This window comes from Myotis nattereri (assembly GCF_964212035.1).
Source record: "Myotis nattereri genome assembly, chromosome: 19".
Taxonomy (NCBI): Eukaryota; Metazoa; Chordata; class Mammalia; order Chiroptera; family Vespertilionidae; genus Myotis; species Myotis nattereri.
In genome coordinates this window covers 11,116,275-11,141,547 of record NC_138095.1, presented here as the reverse complement: position 1 = coordinate 11,141,547, position 25,273 = coordinate 11,116,275, and the positions used below count along the sequence as shown (strand labels likewise).

The window sequence follows — 25,273 nt, the reverse complement described above, 5'->3', positions numbered from 1 at the left end:
ATGAAAATAATCCTAACCATAATTGTTTATTTCACTGTATAGACAAAGTAATTTTTAAATACCTGCCCATAGCCCTGGATGATGGGGTTCAGTTGGTTGAGCATCATCCTCTGTGTGTGGAAAGGTTCTGGGTTCAATTCTGAGTCAGGGCACCTACCTGGGTTGCAGGATCCATCCCCTATTGGGGATCAATGTTTCACTCTCACATCAATGTTTCTCTCTCTCTCTCTCTCTCTCTCTTTCTCTCTTCCTCTCTCTCTCAAATCAATAAAAAAGCATGTCCTGCCCTAGCAGGTTTGGCTCAGTGGATAGAGTGTCGGCCTGCGAACTGAAGGGTCCCAGGTTCGATTCCAGTCAAGGGCATGTACCTTGGTTGTGAGCACATCCCCAGTAGGGGGTGTGCAGGAGGCTGCTGATCGATGTTTCTCTCTCATTGATGTTTCTATCTCTCTATCCCTCTCCCTTCCTCTCTGTAAAAAATCAATAAAATATATATTAAAAAAGAAAGCATGTCCTTGGGTGAGGATTTTTATAAATCCTATATAATAAAAGCCTAATATGCAAATCAACCAAATGGCGGAACTACCAGTGGAATGACCAGTCGCTATGATGTGCACTGACCACCAGGGGGCAGACGCTCAACACTGGAGCATCCGCAGGCCACAGGCCAGTCAAGGCGGGTGCCAGCAGCCCCCACCCTCCTCCCATTGCCCCCTGGTCGCCCCACAGAGGGAGGCCACTGGTGACAGTGGTGGTGGGGTTAGGGGGTGGTGTCGGCGAGTGGCAGGTGGCAGGCCGGCCAAGGCAGGTGTGAGCGGGGGGGCCCCTCAATCACCCTGCCAGTTGCCCCACAGATCAGCCCTGATTGCAGGCCAGGCCTAGGGACCCTACCTGTGCATGAATTTCGTGCTCCAGGCCTCTAGTAAATAAATAAATGCCTGGCCATAAACCTGTATTTGCCATTTAATATGATAGCCTCCAGTCATTTCTTTTGGTAAGTGATGAGATTTCTGCTTTCATAGGCAATCTGAGCTTGATGACTTGTTTCACTTACTGGAGAGCAAAAAATAGTACTTGTGCTTCTTGTAGTAGTGCGACATGGCTACCGTTGTAATCACTCTGATCTCTCTATTAGCAAAGCAAACAAAAATCAGCCCCACTGATGCAGTGCCCCCTTCCCAGAGCTGTCATTCAAATGATAAATGCATGCCTTTTGGGTCTGAACTTTTTTACAGCAACAAATGAACCTCTGGTTAAGGTTCTATTGGCACTTCACGCATTGAAAGGTCTTTCCTGGTTTGTGGTGCATGGGTATAGAGTCCATTGTGTTTTCTCCCCTAACCGTTACAAGAGCTTAGCTGTTTTGCAGTCAATACCTACTTTAAAAAATGTGCTTATCTACACTAATAAACGAGAAAAATGGTAATTGGCGTACGGCGATACCGTTTTCATTGGCTAATCAGGGCTATATGCAAATTAACTGCCAACAAGATGGCGGCTAATTTGCATATGTAGGCACAATGCAGGGAGGCGAAAGGGAAAGCAGGAAGAAGCCCCCTGCCACTGACAGTGATCAGAAACCCAGGGGGGAGCTAAGAGCTGGGGGGCAGGGCAAAGGCGGCCCTGGGGCCGCCTTTGCCCTGCCCCCCAGCCATGATCGGAGAATCAGGCGCCTTTGCCGCCCTGGCCAGTGATAGCAGGAAGTAGGGGTGGAGCCAGCGATGGGAGCTGGGCACGGTCGAAGCTGGCAGTCCCAGGAGCTAGGGGTCCCTTGCCTGGGCCTAAAGCGAAGCCCACGATCGCGGCGCCCCCCGCTGCCACTGCAGGTCCCCACTGCCCAGGCCGGACGCCTAGGCCAGAGGCATTAGGCCTGGGCAGGGGCGGAGCCTGCAACCGCGGGGAGCTGGGGGTCCCCTGCCCAGGCCTGACACCTCTGCCGGAGGCCTTAGGCCTGGTCAAGGGGCCGATCCGGTGATTGATGATCGGAGGGTGATGAGGGTCAGCTCCTCTGGCTGAGGCATCAGGCCTGGGTGGGGGGCGGAGCCGGGGATTGGGGGGATATGATGGTCCCCTTGCCCAGGCCTGAAGCCTGGGTCAGAGGCGTCAGGCTTGGGCGGGGGGTGGAGCAAGCGATCAGAGGGAGATGGGGGTCTCCTGCCCAGTCATGATTCCTGGGCCAGAGGCCTCAGGCCTGGGCGGGGGCCAGAGCCAGTGATCGGGGGGAGATGGGGGTCCCCTGTCCAAGCCTGACACCTCTGGCGGAGGCGTCAGGCCTGGGCAAGGGGCCAATCAGGCGATCGGAGGGTGATGGGGGTCAACGCCTGAGGGCTCCCAGTATGTGAGAGGGGGCAGGCTGGGCTGAGGGACACTCCCCCCCACACACACACCCAGTGCACGAATTTCATGCACCGGGCCCCTAGTTCAAGTAATATTTATAAGCAGCTTTAAAAAGGCCCAATCAAGCCCAGCTGGCATGGTTCAGTGGTTGTGTGTCAACCTATGAACCAGGAGGTCATGGTTTGATTCCCGGTCAGGGCATATGCCTGAGTTGCGGGCTCGATCCCCAGTGTGGGGTGTGCAGAGGCAGCTGATCAATGATTCCCTCTCATCATTGATGTTTCTGTCTCTCTCTCCCTCTTCCTTCTTCTCTGAAATCAATAAAAAATATATATATATTTTTAAAAGGCCCAACCAATTCATTCTACAGCTACCAACTGCAATCCTAAAGTCTTAGAGCTAAATTGCAAAGATTATTAAATCTTTAAATACTTCAGAGAGAAGCACAATGAGGATAAGGGAATCCTGGCAAGATTTACTTCAGCTGTCAGATCCTGAAAAATCAGGAATCAAATTTTGACACTTGTAATTGAATCATCGCCCTTCCAAGTGAGCCAAGGCAAACCTGTGATATTTTTAGAACCTTTCAAATCACATTGTGCTCTTTAGAGTTCATAGCAGGACCTGAGTCCCCTAAAATTTTCTAAGAGTTGGAACAAAACAGAATCAAATAAATTAGGCTCCGTGCACTGTAATAGAAGTAACATATTACATATGCAATCTAGGTAATTCCACAATTTTAACCCCAAATTTGAAAACTTTTCATAGAAATTAGTTTGTGAGATTTAACTGCTTAGACAGCAGTTGAAAACCCCATTCGAGATATGGTAGCAGCTGTGTGATGGTGACTTGATTTATAATAGAAGCATAGAGACCTTGGGTGGTATGGTTGACTGTGTTTCACAGATGTTCCTGTGCCACAAGTTTCTATTAAACAATTTCCTACCGGAATGTATCATATTGCTTATTATAAACTCTCTCAAGAATTAGAATTATCCACTACCATATGGAGGCAATTATATTGTTTATGCTTGGCATGGTGAGATCTTTCTAATTTAAAGTTAAAAACGTCATACTAACAGGTTGGTAAAGGTTAACATAGTATTTGTATGTGTGTTTAGATATATGGCACTAGTTATGATGGGTGATTTGGAAAGACTGTCATTTTAGCAGAAAACAAAGGTTGCTGTGAAACATTTTTTTGCCTTAAAGCAAGTAGCAGCTCTGAGACCAGACTTCAGGAAATCCAAATGATTTATGACATGAAGTTGACATGAAAAAATAGTCTTCGAAGGTTTTCTGCAAGTCTGAATTTAGACAGAATACAAGACACTGACAAATGGGTAAAAAAATTGTGGCCGTTGGGTATAGTCATGCTTTTCTTGAACAGTTGCCGTTTTCTTTCTTTTTAAATATATTTTATTGATTTTTTACAGAGAGGAAGGGAAAGGGATAGAGAGTCAGAAACATTGATGAGAGAGAATCATCAATCAGCTGCCTCCTACACACCCCTACTGGGGATGTGCCTGCAACCAAGGTACATGCCCTTGACCAGAATCGAACCTGGGACCCTTGAGTCCGCAGGCCGACGCTCTATCCCCTGAGCCAAACCCGTTAGGGCAGTTGCCGTTATTTCATTACACACCTAACTTTCTTGGGCCTCGGGTTCTTGACCATATAAAGTACTTATTATATGGTTGTCTTGTAAAGTCCTCGCAGCTAATTACTGTGGAAATAGTTGTCCTGTAAGATATTGAGGTGGAAAGTTTGCAGCAGGAATAGATATTCCCGTTTCTATATAAATATCCAGAATGATGTCTGGATCCAATAATACTTTTGCGCTCCAGATAAGTTTTAAAGGCATCTAAATGGTTACATACTTAGGGAAATAGGCTGCCTTGCCCATTTAAAAAGCTAACCCAGATTTTGATCATTACTATGAAAGGTTCTAAAGTATATTAAATGGATAAGAGGAGGAAGAACATCTGTCAAATTTCGTTTTGATCACAAAGGAGCTGAGTCTGTAAAATTGGTCCCAAAGCCAGAAGCTAGCACTATAAGGCATTAATCTTATTGATTTCAGCATCTAAAATGATGGCTGCTCTTTAGATTACAAATGTATATTGGTCCAAATGATTAGTAATAACTGCTATAATGGGCCTTCCTGCTCAGTGACAAGCTTTATAGTTCAGTTAAATGACAAATTTGTCTGATTGACCTGCTACTGCTATAGTGCACTATAGAAAGCCTTTTCCTAAATATCCCAAGGAGTCATTGTAAATCCTTAGAGATGTACAATGAACATGAGAAAAAAGTGAAATCCCCTAATAAAGAAATGGAAATTAAAAGTAAGATTATCTTTTACATATAAAATTGACAATTATAAAAAGTACCATAAATAGACTTTGAAGGGCAGAATGTGTCAAAACCCTATTTCCTTTTGACCATTTCTGGAAATATCCTGTAGATATTAAGAATTTGTCTATCCCGGCTAGCATGGCTCAGTGGTTGAGTATTGACCTATGAATAGGAGGTCATGGTTCAATTCCCAGTCAGGGCAAATGCCCAGGTTTCAGGCTCTATCCCCAGAGGAAGGTGTGCAGGAGGCAGCCAGTCAATGATTCTCTCTCATCATTGTTTCTCTCTCTTTCTTACTCTCCTTTCCTTTCTGAAATCAATAAAAAAAGATATTTTAAATGTGTCTAAAGATTTATATTCAATATGTTCGTCATGATTTTATTTTTATAATTTGGGAATTCAGAAATAATCTGAAATCCAAATGATAGAAGTACCAAAAAACAAAATTGAACTGAGTACATTTTAAAAATCTTACTGGCTTTATTCATCTCTTAATGAATCAGGCAGCATCCCATTTAGTCAGGAGCTCTAAGGAGCTGTACAAGATGGAAGACTTCTATAGACAGAAGGGAGCTGGCCAGGCAAAAAGGGAATTGGTTGTGGCACGGTCACCTTCCTTTAGGGACAGCAGGGGCCTGTCAGGCAGACTACCTTATTAGTGGTAACCAGGTAATTCCTGGTGGACTGGTTTAAGATTCCATTCCTGGGAGAGGCCGCAACTGTAATTAATTTAGGTATTAAGTCTTGGTTTGGTGACAGTGGGACTTAAGTGACTTGTGTTTTCTCTCTTTTTTAAAAAAAATTTTTTTAATTGATTTCAGAGAGGAAGGGAGAGGGAGAGAGAGGTAGAAGCATCAGTAACGAAAGAGAATCATTGATCGGCTGCCTTCTGCACGTCCTCTACTGGGGATCGAGCCTTACAACCCGGACGTGTGCCCTGACCGGGAATCAAACCTTGAGCTCCTGGTTCATAGGTCAACCACTGAACCACACCGGCCGGGCTGTTTTCTCTTTTTTAACAGAATAAACTTGCAATGGAAGAAACATTGATAATGCGTTTCTTTCCCCTAGTTCCTTGGGGAAGTAGAGCCCTCAGAGTGCTTTGATGGCCACCTGTTGCTTAATTGAATGGACCCATGATTAATCTGACCCCAACTCCCTTCCCTTAAGTAGTTTGTCCAATGAACGTCAAGTAACAACCAATCAGCAGAGAGCACATTGAGTAATTGGTGGGTTTGTTCTTTCACCAAAAACATTTATAGCTTTTAAAAATAGCTCTGGAGCACAGCAAGATAGAGAAGGGGAAATTGGCCTAGATAATACAGAGGATAGCAGATGAATAGGGTTGATTTCATTTTGGGCACTTTGCCCAGGACACTTTTAATAGAACATAATATAGTTACTCTAGGGATTCTGAGTCTGTGGTTATGTCAGGCTTACACATTTATTCTTTAAAAGGAAAAATTGCAAGTTAATAGACTCTAGGTATATTGGTATGACTTAAAATTTTAAAACCATTACTATAATCCAGCCATTGATAATTTGCTGTGTGGGCTGAATTCCTTAATATTAAAACCAACTTAATCATGGATAGAAAATTATTTTGAACTTCCTTCCTCTAAAACACAATATGTTCTATATTTCTTTTAAAGTTTAAATCAACTTTAGAACGATGTCTAAACTAGGGATTAAAAGTTATTTTTATGTGAAGAATTTTTAATCTTACTATTTTTAAGGGCATTTTTTAAATACACAGGAATGAATCAAATCTTTAAGGGGGAAAAAAGTACCTAAATTTGAGAAATGTTATACTTCCTATTTTACTACCTTACAAATTTAGAATTACTGACCTTAGATTTAGCTGTATAACTTAAAAGGAAAAATACTGACAGTAATAGAGTTTTACATAAGGATTTACACCATTTAGATGGATCCAAAAAATTAAAACATACACAAAGTATGTTGAATCAGGCAATTAGTCTTTTTAAGTTTTCTAATAAAACTAAGTTATTATTATATACTTGGGACATGTGTTAGACAGTAGAAAATAAAATGTTTCTTAAACATTGAGAGTATATGTAATGTTTAGCAACTACTTTTCTACTCATTAAACTAATATTGTATTCTTTTACAGTTCAAGCGATATGTCAGTAAACTTAGAAGCAAGAGTACTGTTTTCAAAAAGAAGCATCAGATAATAGCTGAATTTAAAGCTGAGTTCGGTCTCTTGCAGAGGACGGAAGAACTCCTTAAACAACGTCTTGAAAATATTCAGCATCAGCTGGTAATAACAGTATTATCTTGGGGTGCTAAAATTACAAATGTCAGGAGGTTTATGGGTTATAGCTCTGGGGTTTTTAATAGAAAAATCATACAACTATTGTTTTTTTCTGATTAATTACAGAGATGTTATATAAGCTGATCATTTATGTTTAATGTAGCAGGAAGCAGTCTTTCTTTTTTTTTTTTTTACCCCTCCCCCCAGGAAGCACTCTTATGCTTGCTGACTTTGGGGTAATTAATAGCCTTATGATGTCCTACAATATAATAACCCTTTTCTTTGCCTATTGGTCCACCGGCATGAGGACCCCCAAGTGACAACATGGTAGCCAGAGCATTAAGTGTGGAGGGTCCCTTCATGTGCCTTCTGGTGGAAGCACACCCAGCTCTGGAAACCGGAGCAGGAAAGTTAATTCCTTAAGTGGATGAGTGGGAAGCCCAGAGAGTGATAACCTGCATACTTTCGAGACCCATGTATAAGACTAGAACTCATCCTCACAAGCCACCAGTTCCAATCTGGCCACTTAGCTGTCCCTTCACAAGGTCCTTCCTCTGTTCTGTCAGGTCATTTGCTCTCTGGGTGGGGTGGGCTGTGGTACAGTGACTGAATCCCAAGGTCACGTGCCCACCACCACACCTCCTTTACCATAAAGTAGGTCTCTTGGTCTGAGGTGATATATGTGGGAATCTACATCAGTAGACCAGATACTCTGAGCCCTTGGATAGTGGTGTGGGCTGGAACATTGTTGGCAAGAAAGCAAACCCTTACCCAGAATATGGGTCAGTGCCAGTCAGAATGAAATGTCTTTTCAGAGCAGGAAGGATCTGATGTTATCATATTGCCACTAAGTAGATGATTGGTTTCCTCAAGAGATGATTCCATACCCTTGAGGAAACCAGTTGATCTCTGTTGCTGCCAGGTCAGATGTGTGGTAGTGGCAGTGGCAGTGGCAGTGGCAATGGCTAGATGGGCATTAGTCAGAGAGAGCCCATGCTATTTTGCCCATGTGTAGCCTCCATATTTGCCAACATAGCCATTCTGTTCATGAGGCCATTATCCAAGCACTGAGTGGTCATTGACAGAGGCTGGCTGACACTGGAAGGTGGCGGGTTCAATTCCTGGTCAGGGTGAGTATGGAAAACAACTGATAGATGTTTCTCTCGCTCACTCTCTCCCTTCCTTCCTCTCTCTAAGATTAATTTTTTTAATTACTTTATCTGAACCCTCCAACAAGCCTCCCATGTCATTTAAAATAAGTCCAAGTTCTTTCATTGTCCTAAAAATAAGGTAACAATATAATTTATCATCTAAACGAGGACACTTTTGAGAATGCAAAGGACAAGAGACATAGACTGAGACTGTCCCAGCAAACCAGCTGAGTCCTCTCTGACTCCCTCCCTGCCCCCCTGCATTCTCACTCTACTTGCATCTGCACCAGTCTCCCAGCTCTTTCGTGAACAAGCCAGGCATGTTCCTGCCTCGTGTCTTGTGCACTTGCTGGTCTCCCAGGTGTCTACATGGCTTGCTCCCCCACTTTCTTCAGGGCGTTCTCAGATGTCATCTCAGGAAGACCTATAACCACCTTTTACTTAAGATTTCAACCCACTCTCACCTCACACTGTGTTTTACTTGTTTACTCTCACTAGAAGTAAGCTCTGTGAGCAAGGGGATTTTTCCCTGTTTTGGTCACTGCCGAGAACTGTGCTTGGCACATTTAGGCATATAACAAATATTGGATGAGTAAGCAAATGTAAATACAATTGGATCACTTGAGAATTCACTCATTCTCCAAATATTTATTGAATGTGTCCTGTTTTATATTCTATGCAGAGTACATAGCACTATTCTAAAGTCTAAAATTAGAACTGCTTTCTGTGTACCTGAAGATAGTAAAATTTAGTGTGAGTTTATAACATATAAAGAGATGTTATTATTGTTGAAGTCAATAAAGATTGTCCTTTAGGATTCTAAGCTAATTTATTTCATTTACAACTTTAATATTATAGATTAAATATGTATACTTCTTATGGAGTCGTTGAAGTTTTGACACCAAATTTTTGGCCCCATTTTTAAAAAATATATCTTTATTGATTTCAGAAAGAAAGAAAAAAAAAAGAAAAGAAAGAAAGGGAGAGGGAGAAAGAGATAGAAACATCAATAATGAGGGAGAAGATTGATGGCTGCCTCCTGCACAATTGGGGATTGAGCCCCCAACCCTGGCATATCGAACCTCCTGGTTCATAGGTTGACCTCTATTTATTCTTTACTTTTAGCAAACCATTGAGGAGAAAAAGGGTATATCTGGATATAGTTACACCCAGGAAGAGCTGGAGAGAGTGTCTGCACTGAAGAGTGAGGTTGACGAAATGAAAGGACGGACCCTGGATGACATGTCTGAAATGGTGATTACACATTTTTAGTGGTTTTTTACGGGGTATAGAAGGCAGATATTTTTGTTTGTCCAGTTTTCAGTGAAACATTCACATTTTCCTTTCTGCATATTGTTTATATTTTTATCTGTATCAGTCTCTTGAATTTTTGCATTCTAGTAAGGTTGTTCAACTTACAACAGTTCATGCGTTTTGTGGTTTTTGAAGTGTGTGAAAGTTATACAACATTAAGGAAATATTTAAGATTTTAAAAAAAGTTTTCCCAACATACCACCCTAACTAATAAAATTATTTCATTTTTGGGTGTGTCCTTAGTATCTTTCCATATTTAGGGCTGTAGTTTAGCCAGAATGTACTGATACAGCCTCGAGAGGCATTAGAACGTTTAACTCTTTCCTTACTTATTGGTAAATAGCTGCTGCCCCAAACTCTCAGCCTGTCTTATCCACATTGGCTACTCGCCCAGAACCCGAGCATCTCACCACAATCTGACTCATAAAAAAGATTAACATTGTCCTCTCCGGTTTGGCTCAGAGGATAGAATGTCGGCCTGTGGACTGAAGGGTCCCGGGTTTGATTCCGGTAAAGGGCACATACCTCAGTTGCAGGCCTAATCCCTGGCCCTGGTCGAGGTACGTGTAAGAGGCAACCAATTGATGTGTCCTTCTCATATCGATGTTTCTCTCTCTGTCTCTTTTTCTCCCTTCCACTCTCTAAAAATCAATTTAAAAAAAATATCCTCGAGTGAGGATTAACAACAAAAAAAGATTAACATTGAGCACCTGTAGAGGCCTGCAAGACTGCCTTCATCTCTATAGCTGGTGTCCATTGTGATTGATTATTACTTATGCCGTTTGGGTTATTAAGTATTTTGAATATCACTTCATTTATGTTTATGTATATTTTATATAACCTACATAATTACATATTGTTTTACATAACAACATGATTATAGTTGTTTATAGGCAACTTGTAGTTTATTTTAGTCATTACTTGTTAGATTATAAATATCTTGCCATATTGGTTTGCAGTGTTAATAATTGACATTTTGAATAGTTCCGTGGTATTCCATCTTACCGAGGAATCAAGATTTACTAAATCACTTTCCTATTGCTTGGCATTGAAGTAATTTATAGTTTTTTTACTCATATATAACACTTCAGTAAATATCTTTATGCATGTAGTATTTTTGTTCTTTTGAATTCTTTTTTTAGATGTCATGTATTTTTTTTAAATGACAGGTAAGAAAACTGAATTCACTGGTATCTGAAAAGAAGTCAGCTCTAGCCCCAGTTATAAAAGAGCTACGACAACTGCGTCAAAAATGTCAAGTAGGTGAATTTGATATTGTGATACTGTTACTATTTTATCTGGTTGAGATATAGTAATTAGAATCCTGAATATTTTACTTGGGTCATTTATAGGAAACACATTATTATTATTACTGTTATTATTATTATTATTATATTGATAGGATTCTGCAAAAGAGAAGAAGAATGTGACCTGAAAAGGTTTCTCTTTAATTTATGCTACTTGGTTTGTCATAAATTATTGGGGGGAGGAGAGAAGGAGAAGGAGGAGTTTAAGCTAAAACCACAAGTGCAGCCAGATGAGCTTTTTGCTTTAAATCTTATGAGAGCTATAAATATGAAGTCACATTCTTCTGTGGCCAGGTAGAAGCTGAAAGTCTGCTGACAAGTGGTGACAAGTTAACTTAAGTCAATGAACTTACTTTGCTGGGGGGCAAACTCTGATAGTGTATGATAAGTGAGGAAATGCCATTACTTGAAAGCTAATTCTAACCACTGCTTTAAAAAATAAACTATTAGGAGGTAAATGCCCTTCACAAAGCCAGGTCAGGTGGCCTCCACCATTCGACATGAGCGGCAGTTAACACCCTCCATGCAGTAATTTTAGGTTTGAATGTGGGCCTGTATTGCATGTGCCTAAATTGGAACCATAAAACTCTTAGCGAGTACCATCAGAGTCAGAGAAGCAGAATAAAAAATCACACAGATTTGGCCCTAGCCAATTTGGCCCTAGCCAATTCAGCTCAGTTGATAGAGCGTCGGCCTGCAGACTGAAGGATCCTGGGTTCGACTCGGGCCAAGAGCACATGGCCGGGTTGTGGGCTCAACCCCCAGTAGGGGGCGTGCAGGAGGCAGCTGATCAGTGATTCTCTGTCATCATTGATGCATCTATCTCTCTCCTTCTCCCTTCCTCTCTGAAATCAATAAAGAAATATATTTAAAAAAGAAAAAAAAAAGAAAAAATCACACAGATTTGGAAGTCAGATAGACATCATTTTCTCTTTATGAAACTACTAGAGAGCCTGAGACAGGTTTAGTGACCTCTATCCAACTAGAGAAGGAGGAAGTGGGAGAGTTGGGGCTTGACTCTGGCATCTACATCATCTTATTTCAAAACCCTTGCTTGTTCTATTACACACTGCTGCCATAACAAAAGGAATGGAAGCGACAGGTCTCTGTTCTCTGGAGTTGATGCTCTAATAGGTGAGATGGGACAAATACCATCTAATTTGATAATAATATAAAACACTTAATCAGATCATATATTTAACTGATTAAACAAAATAGTACATATAAGGCAGTTTGCAACAATGACGAATCCATAAGAACTTAAAAAAAAACTATCATTATAATTATTAAAAATAGTTTAAAAAGATGGAATATTATTCCTTTTCAACCTAATTGTTTTCTAAGTAAAACCATATACTAGATCTTAAATGCTATAAAGTCCTTTATTATTTTATACTAGAAGCCTGGTGCATGAAATTCGTGCACGGGGGGGGGGGGTCGGGCAGAGGGTGCGGGGAGAGGGGTGGTCCCTCAGCCCAGCCTGTGTTCTCTTGCAATCTGGGACCCCTCAGGGGATGTCGGGCCTAAATCGGCAGTCGGACATCCCTCTCGCAATCTGGGACGCTGCATGCACCAGTGACCATACTTTTCATACAGGTGAAAGGCATCTTGCTGTTGTATGGGCAGCTACATTTTTTGCCCTGTTATGAAAAGTAGTACATAACATGATCCTGCTGAGGCAGTAGTGCCATTTTCCCCATCTTATGGGTGGAAAAACTGAATCAGAGAGAAGTTAAATAATTGGCTTTGTCACACAGTTATATGTGTCAGAATCAGGGCTGACCACAAGATGTGCAAGCCAGAGTCCATGCATGTCATTGCTGCATCATCCTGTTTTTTCAGTGTTAGAGTAGCCTTGCTAGGTTTTAATTTCTAAATGTAAGAGACTGTTCCCAATATATAGGGTAGGGTCCCTAGGCCTGGCCGACGATCAGAGTCATCTGTAGGGTGACTGGCAGGCGGGGCAATCGGGGAGCCCCCACTGGCACCCACCTTGGCTGGCGGCCTGGCACCACCTGCTGACTGGTGCCCCCCACCAATGGCTGCTGCAGGTCGCCTCCCTCTTGGGGGGCAGATGCACAACGCAGGAGCTGCCCCCAACCAGGAGCAGCTCCTGTGTTGAGCGTCTGTTCCCTGGTGGTCAGTGAGTGTCATAGCGATTAGTCGATCCACCGTTCAATCGATTTGTATATTAGGGTTTTATTATATAGGATAAGGTAACCAAAACCTGAAATTCATTTTCATATGATTTAACTAAATTTCTCTGTATGTAAAGGACTGCCTGCCTCTCCTATTACAAAGAAATGTAGCTATCTCACCACCATCCCTGAATAATACATCCCTCCATATTTGTCAAGTCAAAGAGGTGTCTAAGTCATCTGAGCATTTTTATCTCTGTCTTTTGCCATGTTAAAAAGACAAATACTGTATTTTTTCTTTTTTTTAAATATATTTTTACTGATTTCAGAGAGGAAGGGAGAGGGAGACAGAGATAGAAACATTAATGATGAGAGAGAATCATTGATTGGTTGCCTCCTACATGCCCTCCACTGGGGATCAAACCTGCAACTCAAGCATGTGCCCTTGACCAGAATCGAACCCAGGACCCTTCATTCCACAGGCCAACTCTCTATCCACTAAACCAAACCGGCTAGGGCTGTATTTTTTCATTTATATGAGTTACCTAAAGTCCCATTTGTATAGATTTAGTTCTGTTTGCTCTGATTGAATTTGTGCTTTTTGTTTTCCATTAACTCTGGAAAAATTCTACATAGATAATACTATCTTCAAACATTCTTTACCTGGTCGGTCTTGCCTTCTCCAGCAATTCATACTAGATCAGTGGTTCTCAACCTTGGCTGCACATTAGAATCACCTGGGAATCTTTTTAAAATCCTGATTTCCGGGCCTCATCCTCCGGAAATTCTGTTTCTTTGTTACTAATGTTGTGTCCCCACCCAGGTGATTCTAATGTGCAGCCAAGGTTGAGAACCACTATACTGGATCAGTGGTCAGCAAACTCATTAGTCAACAGAGCCAAATATCAACAGTCCAACAATTGAAATTTCTTTTGAGAGCCAAATTTTTTAAACTTAAACTATATAGGTAGGTACATTGTTATTAACTTAATTAGGGTAATTCTACCCATGGTCATCAAACTGCGGCTCTTTGGCCCCTTGAGTGTGGCTCTTCCTAAGCCATAGGAGTACCCTAATTAAGTTAATAACAATGTACCTACCTATATAGTTTAAGTTTAAAAAATTTGGCTCTCAAAAGAATTTTCAATCGTTGGACTGTTGATATTTGGCTCTGTTGACTAATGAGTTTGCTGACCACTGCCTAAAGCTTAGGAAGAGCCACACTCAAGGGGCCAAAGAGCCGCATGTGGCTCACGAGCCGCAGTTTGACGACCACTGTACTAGATGAATGTTAGACACATGCTGTGCTCTATTGCTTAACCCCACTTTCATATTTTTATCTTTTTGTCTATGATGAATTTTGGATAATTTCTTCAGTGCTATTTACTAGTTCAGTCTTTTATTTCCTGAGCTGGGTCTAATCTTATGTTTATGCCACTACTTAGTTTTTCATGTCAGTGACAGTTATGTTCATTTTTGTCTTATTTTTGCTCACTGTCCCTTTTTAATCTTTTGTTTTCAGTTCCTCCTTTATTTATTTTAAACATACTTACTAAGTAGGCATATTTCTGGTATTCTGAGTTTTTGGAGGTGTAGCCCTGCTGTTTTGTATATCTTCTGATTCTCACACATAATGGATTGATTGTTTCCCTATATGTTTATACTTTGGGATTGTGAGCTTCTCTTGAGGTTTTGTCTCTCTCTTTATTTTTTATCTTTATTGTTGAGATTATTACAGATGTCCTTCTTTCTTCCCCCCATAGCTCCCCTCCACCCAGTTCCCACCCACCCCAGGCCCTCGCCACCCTGTTGTCTGTGTCCATAGGTAATGCATACATGCATATAAGATCTTTGTCTAATTAATCTCTTCCTGCACCCGCCCACACCCTCTTCCCTCTGAGAATCGTCAGTCTGTTACATTTCCATGCCCCTGATTCTATTCCATTCACCAGTTTATTCTGTTCATCAGATTTTGGGCTTCTTCCCTGTGTTTGTTTCTATGTATTGGGTAGCTGCTAAGTCTCCTTGAGTTGATAGAATGGCCTTGTGTAATAGTTGTCCTATAGGGCCCAGTGGTTCAGCCTCCCCAGTCACCTGAGGTGGACATTCTTGGTGCACCCCTTTGTGGCCTGTGTGCACAGTCTTCTTGTAGTTGAGCCTTGATTGCTGTTGGTGTCACTGGGAGGAATTGACCTCCAGGCCAATTGGCTGTGGGGACCAGCAGCAACTACAGTGAGAGAACTGCTGTGCAAGAGACAACCTTATGGAGCAGGACTTGCTTCAGTGAGGCTTTGGTGCTCACTGAGTCTGCCCCTTGAATGTGTCATTTATGGATGTGAAGAGTTGTAATCTGGTATGATCTCACACTGACCACTGGGTACACTGGCTCTTGGGTCTCCAGGGAGGTGCAAAGCCAGTCACTGCCTAGGACCACCCAGCAGGAGCTACGGAGAGAGTTACAGATTCCTCTTCTTTGTATCGGGTTTAGAAGTGTCCATGCAAGGCCCAGCTGTGAAGCAAGGCAGGCTGGTGCGGGCCTTGGGCCTTTTATTGATAGCTTTGGGGCTCCCTGACCGAACTGCAGCTAGTTTGACAGGTTTTAGGCCATTCATATGCAAAAGCCGCTGCATACAGCCTAGGTGGGGTTGTAAATTGGGTGGGGTGGGGCCTCAGGGAATTACCAGGGCGGAGCAAACAGAAATGGCTGCTAGTCAGCCCTGTACCAGGGAGGTCCCAGCAAGGGACCAATGACCGCTGTGAGCACCTCCGTCTGGAAGAAAGTCGCCCTCAAATTCCTGCCCCAATGCCAGACAGTCCAGTTTCTCCCCATATGTGTCTGGGTCCCCCAGAGCCTCGCCCAGCACTGGAGCTCAGAGGAAGTGGGAGCTTGTAAATTCAGTTCACAGTGCCGGCCTTTTAAGAGGAGCAGCTGGGTCTCCAGCAGCCTCTGTGTCACTCAGTCCCAATCCACACTGGTTTGAACTTCTTTCCCTAGCTCTGGAACCCTGGGCTGGGGCCTGATGTGAGGCTGAGACCCCTCGCTCCTCTGGGCAGCCTCCTCAGAGGTGATCTCCCTCCCGATCAAAAAAGTGGCACACCCCTCTGCACTTCCGCACGCCTGCCAGTCTCAATGTGCTTTCTTCTTTACCTCTCTAGTTGTAGTACTTCCACTCAGCCAGCTTTCCCGTGGTTCTGGATAATAGTTGTTCTGTGTTTTAGTTGTAATTTTGATGTGGTTGTGGGAGGCAGCAAGTGCAGGCATTTACCTAGGCCACCATCTTGTTTCCTCCTCGATGTTTTGTCTCTTGAATCCTGGCAGCTGGGATGAAGGGTGTGTCCCTCAGACTGGTTTTGCGGTTGTTCTGCCAGGTGTTTTAGGATGATCACAGACTGGGAGTTAATTTCGAGTTAATGTCTCAGCATGCGAGTTCTTAGACCAGTGATGGCGAACCTTTTGAGCTCGGCGTGTCAGCATTTTGAAAAACCCTAACTTAACTCTGGTGCCGTGTCACATATAGAAATTTTTTGATATTTGCAACCATAGTAAAACAAAGACTTATATTTTTGATATTTATTTTGTATATTTAAATGCCATTTAACAAAGAAAAATCAACCCAAAAAATGAGTTTGTGTGTCACCTCTGACACGCATGTCATAGGTTCACCATCACTGTCTTAGACCATGCAGGTAGGGTCAATTCAAACCCCACACCTGCCTGGCCTTTTCCCATCCACTTCTGCAGCAGCACAGCCGCATTTACTGATCAGCAGACTCACAGACAAAACAAAGGCTTTCATCTACTAAAGTATCTTCATCTCATCGGGAGGCCACAGCAGCTGCCTAAGTACACAGCCTCTGTTGCCCCTTCTCCGGTGAGAGTGGGTATGACTGTGACCCATGAGAGCCTTTGGCGTCTGTAGGTCACTTAGATACATAAAAGCCACAGCTCCTTTTCCCACCAATCCTTTATACTTTGTTAGTCACCCTAAACTAGATGCAGTCCCACCCAACAAAGGAAGCACACACAACAGAAATGATCACTTACCATTTCCTCACTTATCATTTCTGTTAACTCACCCGTTCCCAAGGAAACTGTGCAGTGTGAAACCAAGGTCATTCTGAGGCTGGCCCACATCAGTCCAAGCCTGGGATTAACCTTTTTCTCATGGGTCTGCGGGTTGAAAAACAATGTGGAGTCCTAGCCGGTTTGGCACAGTAAATAGAATGTCAGCCTCCGTCCAAGGGCTCATACCTGGGTTGTGAGCTTGATCCCCAGTAGGGGGTGTGCAGGAGGCAGCCGATCAGTGATTCTCTCTCATCATTGATGTTTCTCGCTATCCTCCCTTCCTCATCAATAAATAAATATATATATATATATATATATATATATATATATATGAAACAAAATTTGGATTTACTATGGAATTCTCAGCTCTAACTCCCCACTCTGCACAGGCCTAGGACTTTGTCTGCTGCCCTGCCTGGACATTATAATCACTTTTGTTACCACGATTGACTGTTCCCATCTCCCTTCACCAAGGGTAGCCACCAGGTGTCATCTTCTGTTACTGGCCCTGGTAATTCCTCTTACTTCCTTGAGAGTTCCGTTCAGCTCTGGATTTGAAAGGATGTTTACTCTACCTTATCAAGCATTTATAAATACTTTTAACATTTCTAGGTGTTTGTAGTATATTTTCATATTGTTTAATTCAAAATACTGCATTAGAAGAAATTTGAAGCTACTCAAACAGCCTGAGTTCAAATTCTGACACCTCCTCAGCAATATAATCTTTGGCCAGGTACTTAGCCCCTCTGAACATTCTCCAGGCATGGCATAGGGAGATTAATACCTTAAGGACTTGTTGTGAGATTATTATCAAGATTATTATCAAGGTTAAAGCTCAGGCACCTTAATATGGTTTACAAAGTTCTGAACAGAGCCCTGCCAAAGACTTCAGCCTGTTCTCACACTTCCCAGACACACTCCATTATAATAAATTGCGTGTGCATCCTAAATTATTCCCCTCTCTAGCTTCTAAGCCTTTAGACAGTGTTCCTTTTTTCTGAATCTTCTCCTCCCCTGTCCACTCTCCCTTACTAATCCTTCATACCTCAATTTAGATATCAATTTCTCTAGGAAGTTGTCCCCACTGATTCCCAAGCCTGGATTAGATCTACTGAGAGTCCCAGGTCACCTATGACATCTTGCATTTGCCCATCATAGCACTCAACAGCCTGTTTACTTGTCGAAACGTTACTTGAGGGGAAGGTTTTTTGGCTATTTTGTTCACTGTTGTGTCCCTAGCTCCTAACAAAGCCTGGCACTCAGCTCAGTACATGGTAGCTATTGTGTTTATCAGCACCTCCATCTGTCATAATTCTCAAATGTCTAATTGTTGTATAAATAACCCTTAAGTATGCCAAGAAGCTTAGAGTTCAGTTACGAGACTAACAAGGGCATGCATTGTGTCAGAGCCACATTTCAGGCCTTTGATTTTCACTTGCTCAGTCATTTACCCTTTTTACATTAGGAACTAACCCAGGAGTGTGATGAAAAGAAATCCCAGTATGATAGCTGTGCAGCAGGCCTCGAAAGCAATCGGTCCAAATTGGAACAGGTAAGAAGACAGTTTTTAGTTGAAGAATTTAGCAAACACTGTCTGTGTGCATATTTTCACTATACCAGTGTCAAAAGATTCCTGTATCTTTTCCCTCATCCCCTGAGTCTCTCTCCTGGTTCCAGAGATCTTTATTTCTTCAGACTCAGTATGTGCACCCTGAACTCTCCATCTGCACCGCTACCACCACATCCAGGCCCCCATCCTGTCTTCCTAGATGCCCCAGTAACCCAGCGCCTGCTCTCCCACTTCCACTCCTGCCTTCCTATGGTTTGTTCTCCAGAGAGCAGCCAAAGAGACCAGAGTAAAACTTAGGCCACCCTCCAATGTCTTCCTGTTGCACTTAAAACCCAACTTTCAAACTTAGGTCTCCCAGGCCCCACCTGCCTCGGGAATTCCACATCCTTGTGCTCTGCTCCTCCTCCGAGGGGATCCAGCCACACCGGCAGTCTACTTGTTCTGCAAACAGGCCAACCTTGTTTTCACGCCCGGCTTCTGCGTGCACTCTTCTCTCTCTGGATCCCTCCACCCCCATCTCTCTGCTTTGATCTCTTTTTCATCATCCCAGTCTCACCTAAATATCACCTCCTCCTAGAGATCTCCCCTGATCACCCTATCTAATTTTGCCTGCTCAGTCACCCTGTCACATTCTGCTGAGTTTTCTTCATTGTATTCATCCCCATCAAAAATGACCTTCATTATGTATCTCCTTGTTATGTCTGTTTCCTCTTCTTCAATGAGAGTAGGGACTTATTTGTCTGTTCACTGCTGTGTCCCAGCATCTGACACAGAGCTGGGCACACAGTAGGTATGTAATGAATAACTGAATGTGCAATGTTAGGGTCCTATGAGTCATCTCTAGAAAAGATTGCAGCCTTGTCTGTTACAGTAAACAGAGTTATAGTTGCAGAAGAGGAAATGACTGATGGCATTTCTTTTGTTGTGCATTCAGTCATCCTCTCTGCATCCGACTATGCTTTCTCTATGGTGCCCATTTAAAATGATGTGTTTGTTGTAGGAAGTCAGAGGACTCCGTGAAGAATGTCTTCAAGAAGAAAGTAAATACCATTATACAAATTGTATGATTAAGGTGAGACAAAGAAAGGGAATCACAGACTTCCCTGAGATTTTTCTGTATCAAGAACTTAACCTAAAACTTAGTCTTTCCACTTAGAACCTGGAAGTACAACTTCATCGCGCTATTGATGAGATGAAGGCATATGTCTCTTCTGACCAACAAGAAAAAAGAAAGGCAATTAGGCAAGTAATTTTGTTGTTTTTTATATTGAGTTACTTAATGTTTCATCTATAGAAGTTTTATAAATATAGTGGAACCTCGGTTCTTGAATTTAATTTGTTCTGGAAGGCTGTTCGAGAAACGATTTGTTTGAAAGCCAAATCATTTCCCCCCATTAGAAATAATGTAAATTGAATTCATCCATTCCAGACCCCCAAATTATTCCCTGTTTTAACTTTTCCTTTATACAGTACCTGTCTAATGCACTATTTAATCTATAAATAAACACTTCTCTTCTTAAATTTATGAAACCAACCCCTACTAGCCTTAAAAGAATTTTTCATGTATCACTGTCTCCCAAATGCTGTCTATCACCTGCTAACTGCTTTTCCTTGATCCAAGTAACAACAGGTTTTCTACCTATTCATTTCCTGTGATTGTTGTTTTGTGAGCACTTTCACACCCTTAGCAACGTTAGCACTCTTGACAGCCGCTTTATGTTTTAAAATTGTGCTAATTGTGGATTTCTGCCAGCAACAAAAGCATTCTATCCTGCCCTAACTGGTTTGGCTCAATGGATAGAAAGTCAGCGTGCAGACTCAAGGGTCCCAGGTTCGATTCCGGTCAGGGGCATGTACCTTGGTTGCAGGCACATACCCAGTGGGGAGTGTGCAGGAGGCAGCTGATCGATGTTTCTAACTCTCTATCCCTTCCCTTCCTCTCTGTGAAAAATCAATAAAATATATTTAAAAATAAATAAATAAATAAATAAAATAAAAAGCATTCTATCCTATGTTTATTGCCTTCGTGCTATACCTCAGCTTTTTGTCATGCTGAGGTATAGCATGAAAAGGTTGTCAGGTCAAAAGCTGAAGTTTTAGTCCACAACTGAGACATTTTTTTCCTGTGAACAACTTGGTTGAGAACTGAATTATTCATGATGGGAGACATTCGAGAAATGAGGTTTGACTGTAAAATGAAGTTATGAAATTTGGAGTACTTAAATAAGTAGATACTAAGATATTATTAAGGTTTATTTCTTGTTAAACATCTTTTGTATAGTCTAGCCCTGTTAAGTAAATAGGAATATGTATAATTTCCTTTCTTGCTTGCTTACTTTTTTTTGTCACAAAAGATATATACGATAAAATTTGCCATTGTAACCATTTTAGGTGTACAATTCAGTGCATTGATTACATTCATATTGTTGTGCAACCATCACAACTGTATATTACCAAAACTTCTATCACTATAGACAGAAACTCTTGTAATCATTAATAATTCCCCATTAATAATTCTCCCTTGTGAGGAATAATATAATTTGATAGTTTTGGGGTTTTTTTTTTTTTTTTTAGTAAGCATTAAGGGTTGTCTGTTTTTAAAGTCCCCTGTGGCTTGGACTCTAGTCATCTGCCTGCTAATTGTACAGTGTGAGTGACTGCATTTCAGCTAGAAACTATGTGACTGCAGTGTGCCCGCCTTCAGAATAAGGAAGCGGTGCCAATACCACTAGCCCTTATATGGTGATTCTTTTGGTCATCATAGCTTGCAGCAAACTGTAATAAATCAAATGCTGCCTTACAAATACATTTAGAGTTGAATTGCTAGCTGGGATAGAATACAGTAATTGAACAAGATACACTTTCTTTCCCCCTAGCACACTTCAGATGTTTTGTTTTTATCATCCAGTAAGAACTCAAAATGTAGGATTCATATTTATTCTAGATTGCAGTTGAGATTTCTAGTGGCATGTACACTAATGTTACAGGAAGGATTCTAAAACCAGGAACGTCTTGGTAGAGTCTAAATTTTTTTATATATAGTGCACTGGAATTCAAGCCAGGCTGAAGATATCCTATAAATAGAATGTTTTTCTAATACTGTGACATACTAAACACATTAAATGTACTTATTCAGATTCTTTCATTGAATATAAACTTAGCTCAAATAAATCTATGTGGTCAATGCTAATATTTCAAAAATGTGAGAACTTAATTTTGTTCTTGAAAAATAAAATGTTAGAAATTAAGTTCTATTTCTCTCAAAATTACCAATAGAAGTAATACAGAAGGAAATATTGCTACTGAACTATTGGTTTCCTGATCAGTTTTCTAACCAGATATTCCTCATCATCATTTTTTTAATTAAATGTTTATTGTTCAGATTATTCCAGTTGTTCCTCTTTTTTCCCCCCATAGCTCCCCTCCACCCGGTTCCCACCCCACCCTCTGTCCTTACCCCTCCACAACTGTCCTCATCCATAGGTGTACGATTTTTGTCCAGTCTCTTCCCACACCCCCCACATCCTTTTCCCCCTGAGAATTGTCAGTCCACTCCCTTTCTATGCCCCTGATTCTATTATATCCCCCAGTTTATTCTATTCACCAGATTATTTATTCACTTGATTTTTTTTCCCATGTCTGAGTTGTTTATTGTTTTAATTTCAACATCTAGGGAAATATAAGCTTCATAAAGGCAGAAATTTTCTTTCCTTTTCTTTCCTTTCCTTTCCTCTCCTTTCCTTTCCTTCCCTCCCCTCCCCTCCCCTCCCCTCCCTTCCCCTTCCCTTCTGTTCTCTGGTATCATCCCTGAGCCCACAAAAGGGCCTGCCACACAGTAGGCACACAACAAATCTTTGATGACTATTGAATAAAGGGTAGGAACCCAGTAAATGTTGTTGGGAACCCTAACAGGTCCAGGGCTTCCCAAAGGTGTGGACGGAGTCGGCGAAGAAGGAATTACACGGAGGCAGCGTTCAGTTGACCAGCATGGTTGGGTTCTCTCACCTGGTTCTATCCAGGATCTCCAGCCAGGTTCTCTTGCCATGTTCTCTAGCTAGGTTCTTCAGCCAGGTTCTGTCTGTTCACTTGATTTTTAGATTCACTTGTTGATAGATGTGTATTTGTTGTTCATAATTTTTATCTTTACCTTTTTCTTCTTCTTCCTCTTCTTAAAGAATACCTTTCAGCATTTCATATAATACTGGTGTGGTGGTGATGAATTCCTTTAGCTTTTTCTTATCTGTGAAGCTCTTTATCTGACCTTCAATTCTGAATGATAGCTCTGCTGGGTAAAGTAATCTTGATTGTAGGTTCTTGCTATTCATCACTTTGAATATTTCTTGCCACTCCCTTCTGGCCTGCATAGTTTCTATTGAGAAATCAGCTGACAATCTTATGGGCACTCCCTTGTAGGTAACTAACTGTTTTTCTCTTGCTACTTTTAAGATTCTCTCTTTGTCTTTTGCTCTTGGCATTTTAATTATGATGTGTCTTGGTGTGGTCCTCTTTGGATTCCTTTTGTTTGGGGTTCTCTGCGCTTCCTGGACTTGTAAGTCTATTTCTTTCACCAGGTGGGGGAAGTTTCCTGTCATTATTTCTTCAAATAGACTTTCAATATCTTGCTATCTCTCTTCTTCTGGCACCCCCATAATTCGGATGTTGTTTCGTTTGAAGTTGTCCCAGAGGCTTCTTACACTATCTTCATATTTTTGGATTCTTTTTTCTTTTTGCTTTTCTGGTTGGGTGTTTTTTGCTTCTTCGTATTTCAAATCTTTGACTTGATTCTTGCAATCCTCTAGTCTGCTTTTGGATCTCTGTATAATATTCTTTATTTCAGTCATTGTATGCTTAATTTCTAGTTGGTCCTTTTTCATAACCTCAAGGGTCTCACTAGATTTATCGAGGGTCTTACTAAATTTATCGGCGGTTTCTAGAAAATTCTTGAAAAACCTTATAACTGTGGTTTTGAACTCTATAACCAGTAGTTTGCTTTCCTCTACTTCTGTCATTTGTGAACTGTTTCTTTGTCTCTGCATTTTGGCTGCTTCCTTGTGTTGATAGAGTGGCTTTCTGTGCTAGGTGTCCTATAGGGCCCAGTGGCTCAGCCTCCCCAATTACCTGAGGTGGACACTCTTGGCGTACCCCTTTGTGAGCTTTGTGCACAGTCTTGTTGTAGTTAAGCCTTGATTGTTGTAGGTATCACTGGGAGGAATTGACCTCCAGGCCAATTGGCTGTGAGAATCAGCTGTGTCTATGGTGGGAGAACTTCTGTGCTGGAGACACCCTTATGGGGCAAGACTTGCTTCAGTGGAGCTTTGGTGCTCATTGAGTCTGCCCCCTGAGTGTGTCCCTTATGGATCTGAGGAGTTGTAATCTGGATGGTCCCACTCTGACCACTGGGTACACTGGCTCTTGGATCTCTAAGGAGGTGCTAATTTAGCCTCTGCCTGAGGCTACCCAGCAAGAGCTACGGAGAGATCTGCAGATTCCTCTTCTTTGTTTGGGGTTTGGAGGTGCCCAGATGAGGCCCAGCTGTGAAGCAATGCAAGCTGCTGAGGGGCTTTGGGCCTTCTTTTGGATGTTCTGGGTCTCTCTGACCCAGCTGCAGTTTGTTAAGGTAATTTTAGATTGCAAAGGGTCAGGCCATTGATATGCAAAAGCCTCTGTGCACAGCTTGGATGGGGCGGGGTCTCAGGGAATCAACAGGGTGGAGCAAACAGCTATGGCTGATCCTCAGCCCTGCCCTAGGAGGCCCCGGGTTTCAGTGTCCCATGGTAATCTCTGCAAGCACCTCTGAGAGAAAGCCGCCCTCAAGTTCCGCCCAATGCCAGACAGTCCAGTTTCTCCCCGTATGAGTCTGGGTCCCCAGAGTCTTGCCCGGAACTGGAGTTCAGAGCAGTTGGGAGCTTGTGTCTCCCTCCCGATTGAAAAAGACAACCACGTCCTCAGTTGCCAGCTCTTTCCGCCTCTGTGTACCTCTGCACTTTACTTCGGCACCTCCTCTGAGTCTCAGTGTGCTTTTCTCTTTCCTTCTAGTTCTAGAAATTCCACTCAGCCAGCCTTCCTGTGGTTCTGGATGATGTCCGTTTTGTCTTTTAGTTGTATTTTTTTTTTTATTGCTTAAAGTATTACAAAGGGTATTACATATGTGTCCATTTTAACCCCCCGCCCTAGACAGTCCCCCAGCCTCCCCTATCCCCCAGTGTCTTATGTCCATTGGTTATGCTTATATGCATGCATACAAGTCCTTTAGTTGATCTCTTACCCCCCTACCTCCTGCCCCCCAACCCTCCCCGGCCTTCCCGCTGCAGTTTGACAATCTGTTTGAGGCAGCTCTGCCTCTGTATCTATTATTGTTCAAAAGTTTATAATGGTCTCTATTATCCATGAATGAGTGAGATCATGTGGTATGTTTCCTTCATTGACTGGCTTATTTCACTTAGCATAATGCTCTCCAGTTCCATCCATGACGTTGCAAATGGTAAGAGTTCCTTCCTTTTTAGAGCAGCATAGTATTCCATCGTGTAGATGTACCACAGTTTTCTAATCCATTCATCTACTGATGGACACTTAGGCTGTTTCCAGATCTTAGCTATGGTGAATTGTGCTGCTATGAACATAGGGGTGCATATATCTTTTCTGATTGGTGTTTCTGGTTTCTTGGGATATATTCCTAGAAGTGGGATCACAGGGTCAAATGGGAGTTCCATTTTCAGTTTTTTAAGGAAACTCCATACTGTCTTCCATAGTGGCT

At 42.1% G+C, this 25,273-nt stretch overlaps 1 protein-coding gene across 3 annotated transcripts in view; it reads left to right on the top strand.

Annotated features, from left to right (window-relative positions):
* IFT81 (intraflagellar transport 81) overlaps nucleotides 1-25,273 on the top strand; it is a 133,399-nt gene that overhangs the window by 96,210 nt on the left and 11,916 nt on the right. For all 3 annotated transcript variants that reach the window (XM_081113397.1, XM_081113395.1, XM_081113396.1), the window contains 6 exons: nucleotides 6,830-6,979; nucleotides 9,250-9,378; nucleotides 10,608-10,697; nucleotides 18,415-18,501; nucleotides 19,520-19,591; nucleotides 19,676-19,761. In XM_081113397.1, coding sequence (XP_080969523.1) covers nucleotides 6,830-6,979; nucleotides 9,250-9,378; nucleotides 10,608-10,697; nucleotides 18,415-18,501; nucleotides 19,520-19,591; nucleotides 19,676-19,761 — 614 coding nt within the window. The remainder of the gene's footprint in view (nucleotides 1-6,829; nucleotides 6,980-9,249; nucleotides 9,379-10,607; nucleotides 10,698-18,414; nucleotides 18,502-19,519; nucleotides 19,592-19,675; nucleotides 19,762-25,273) is intronic.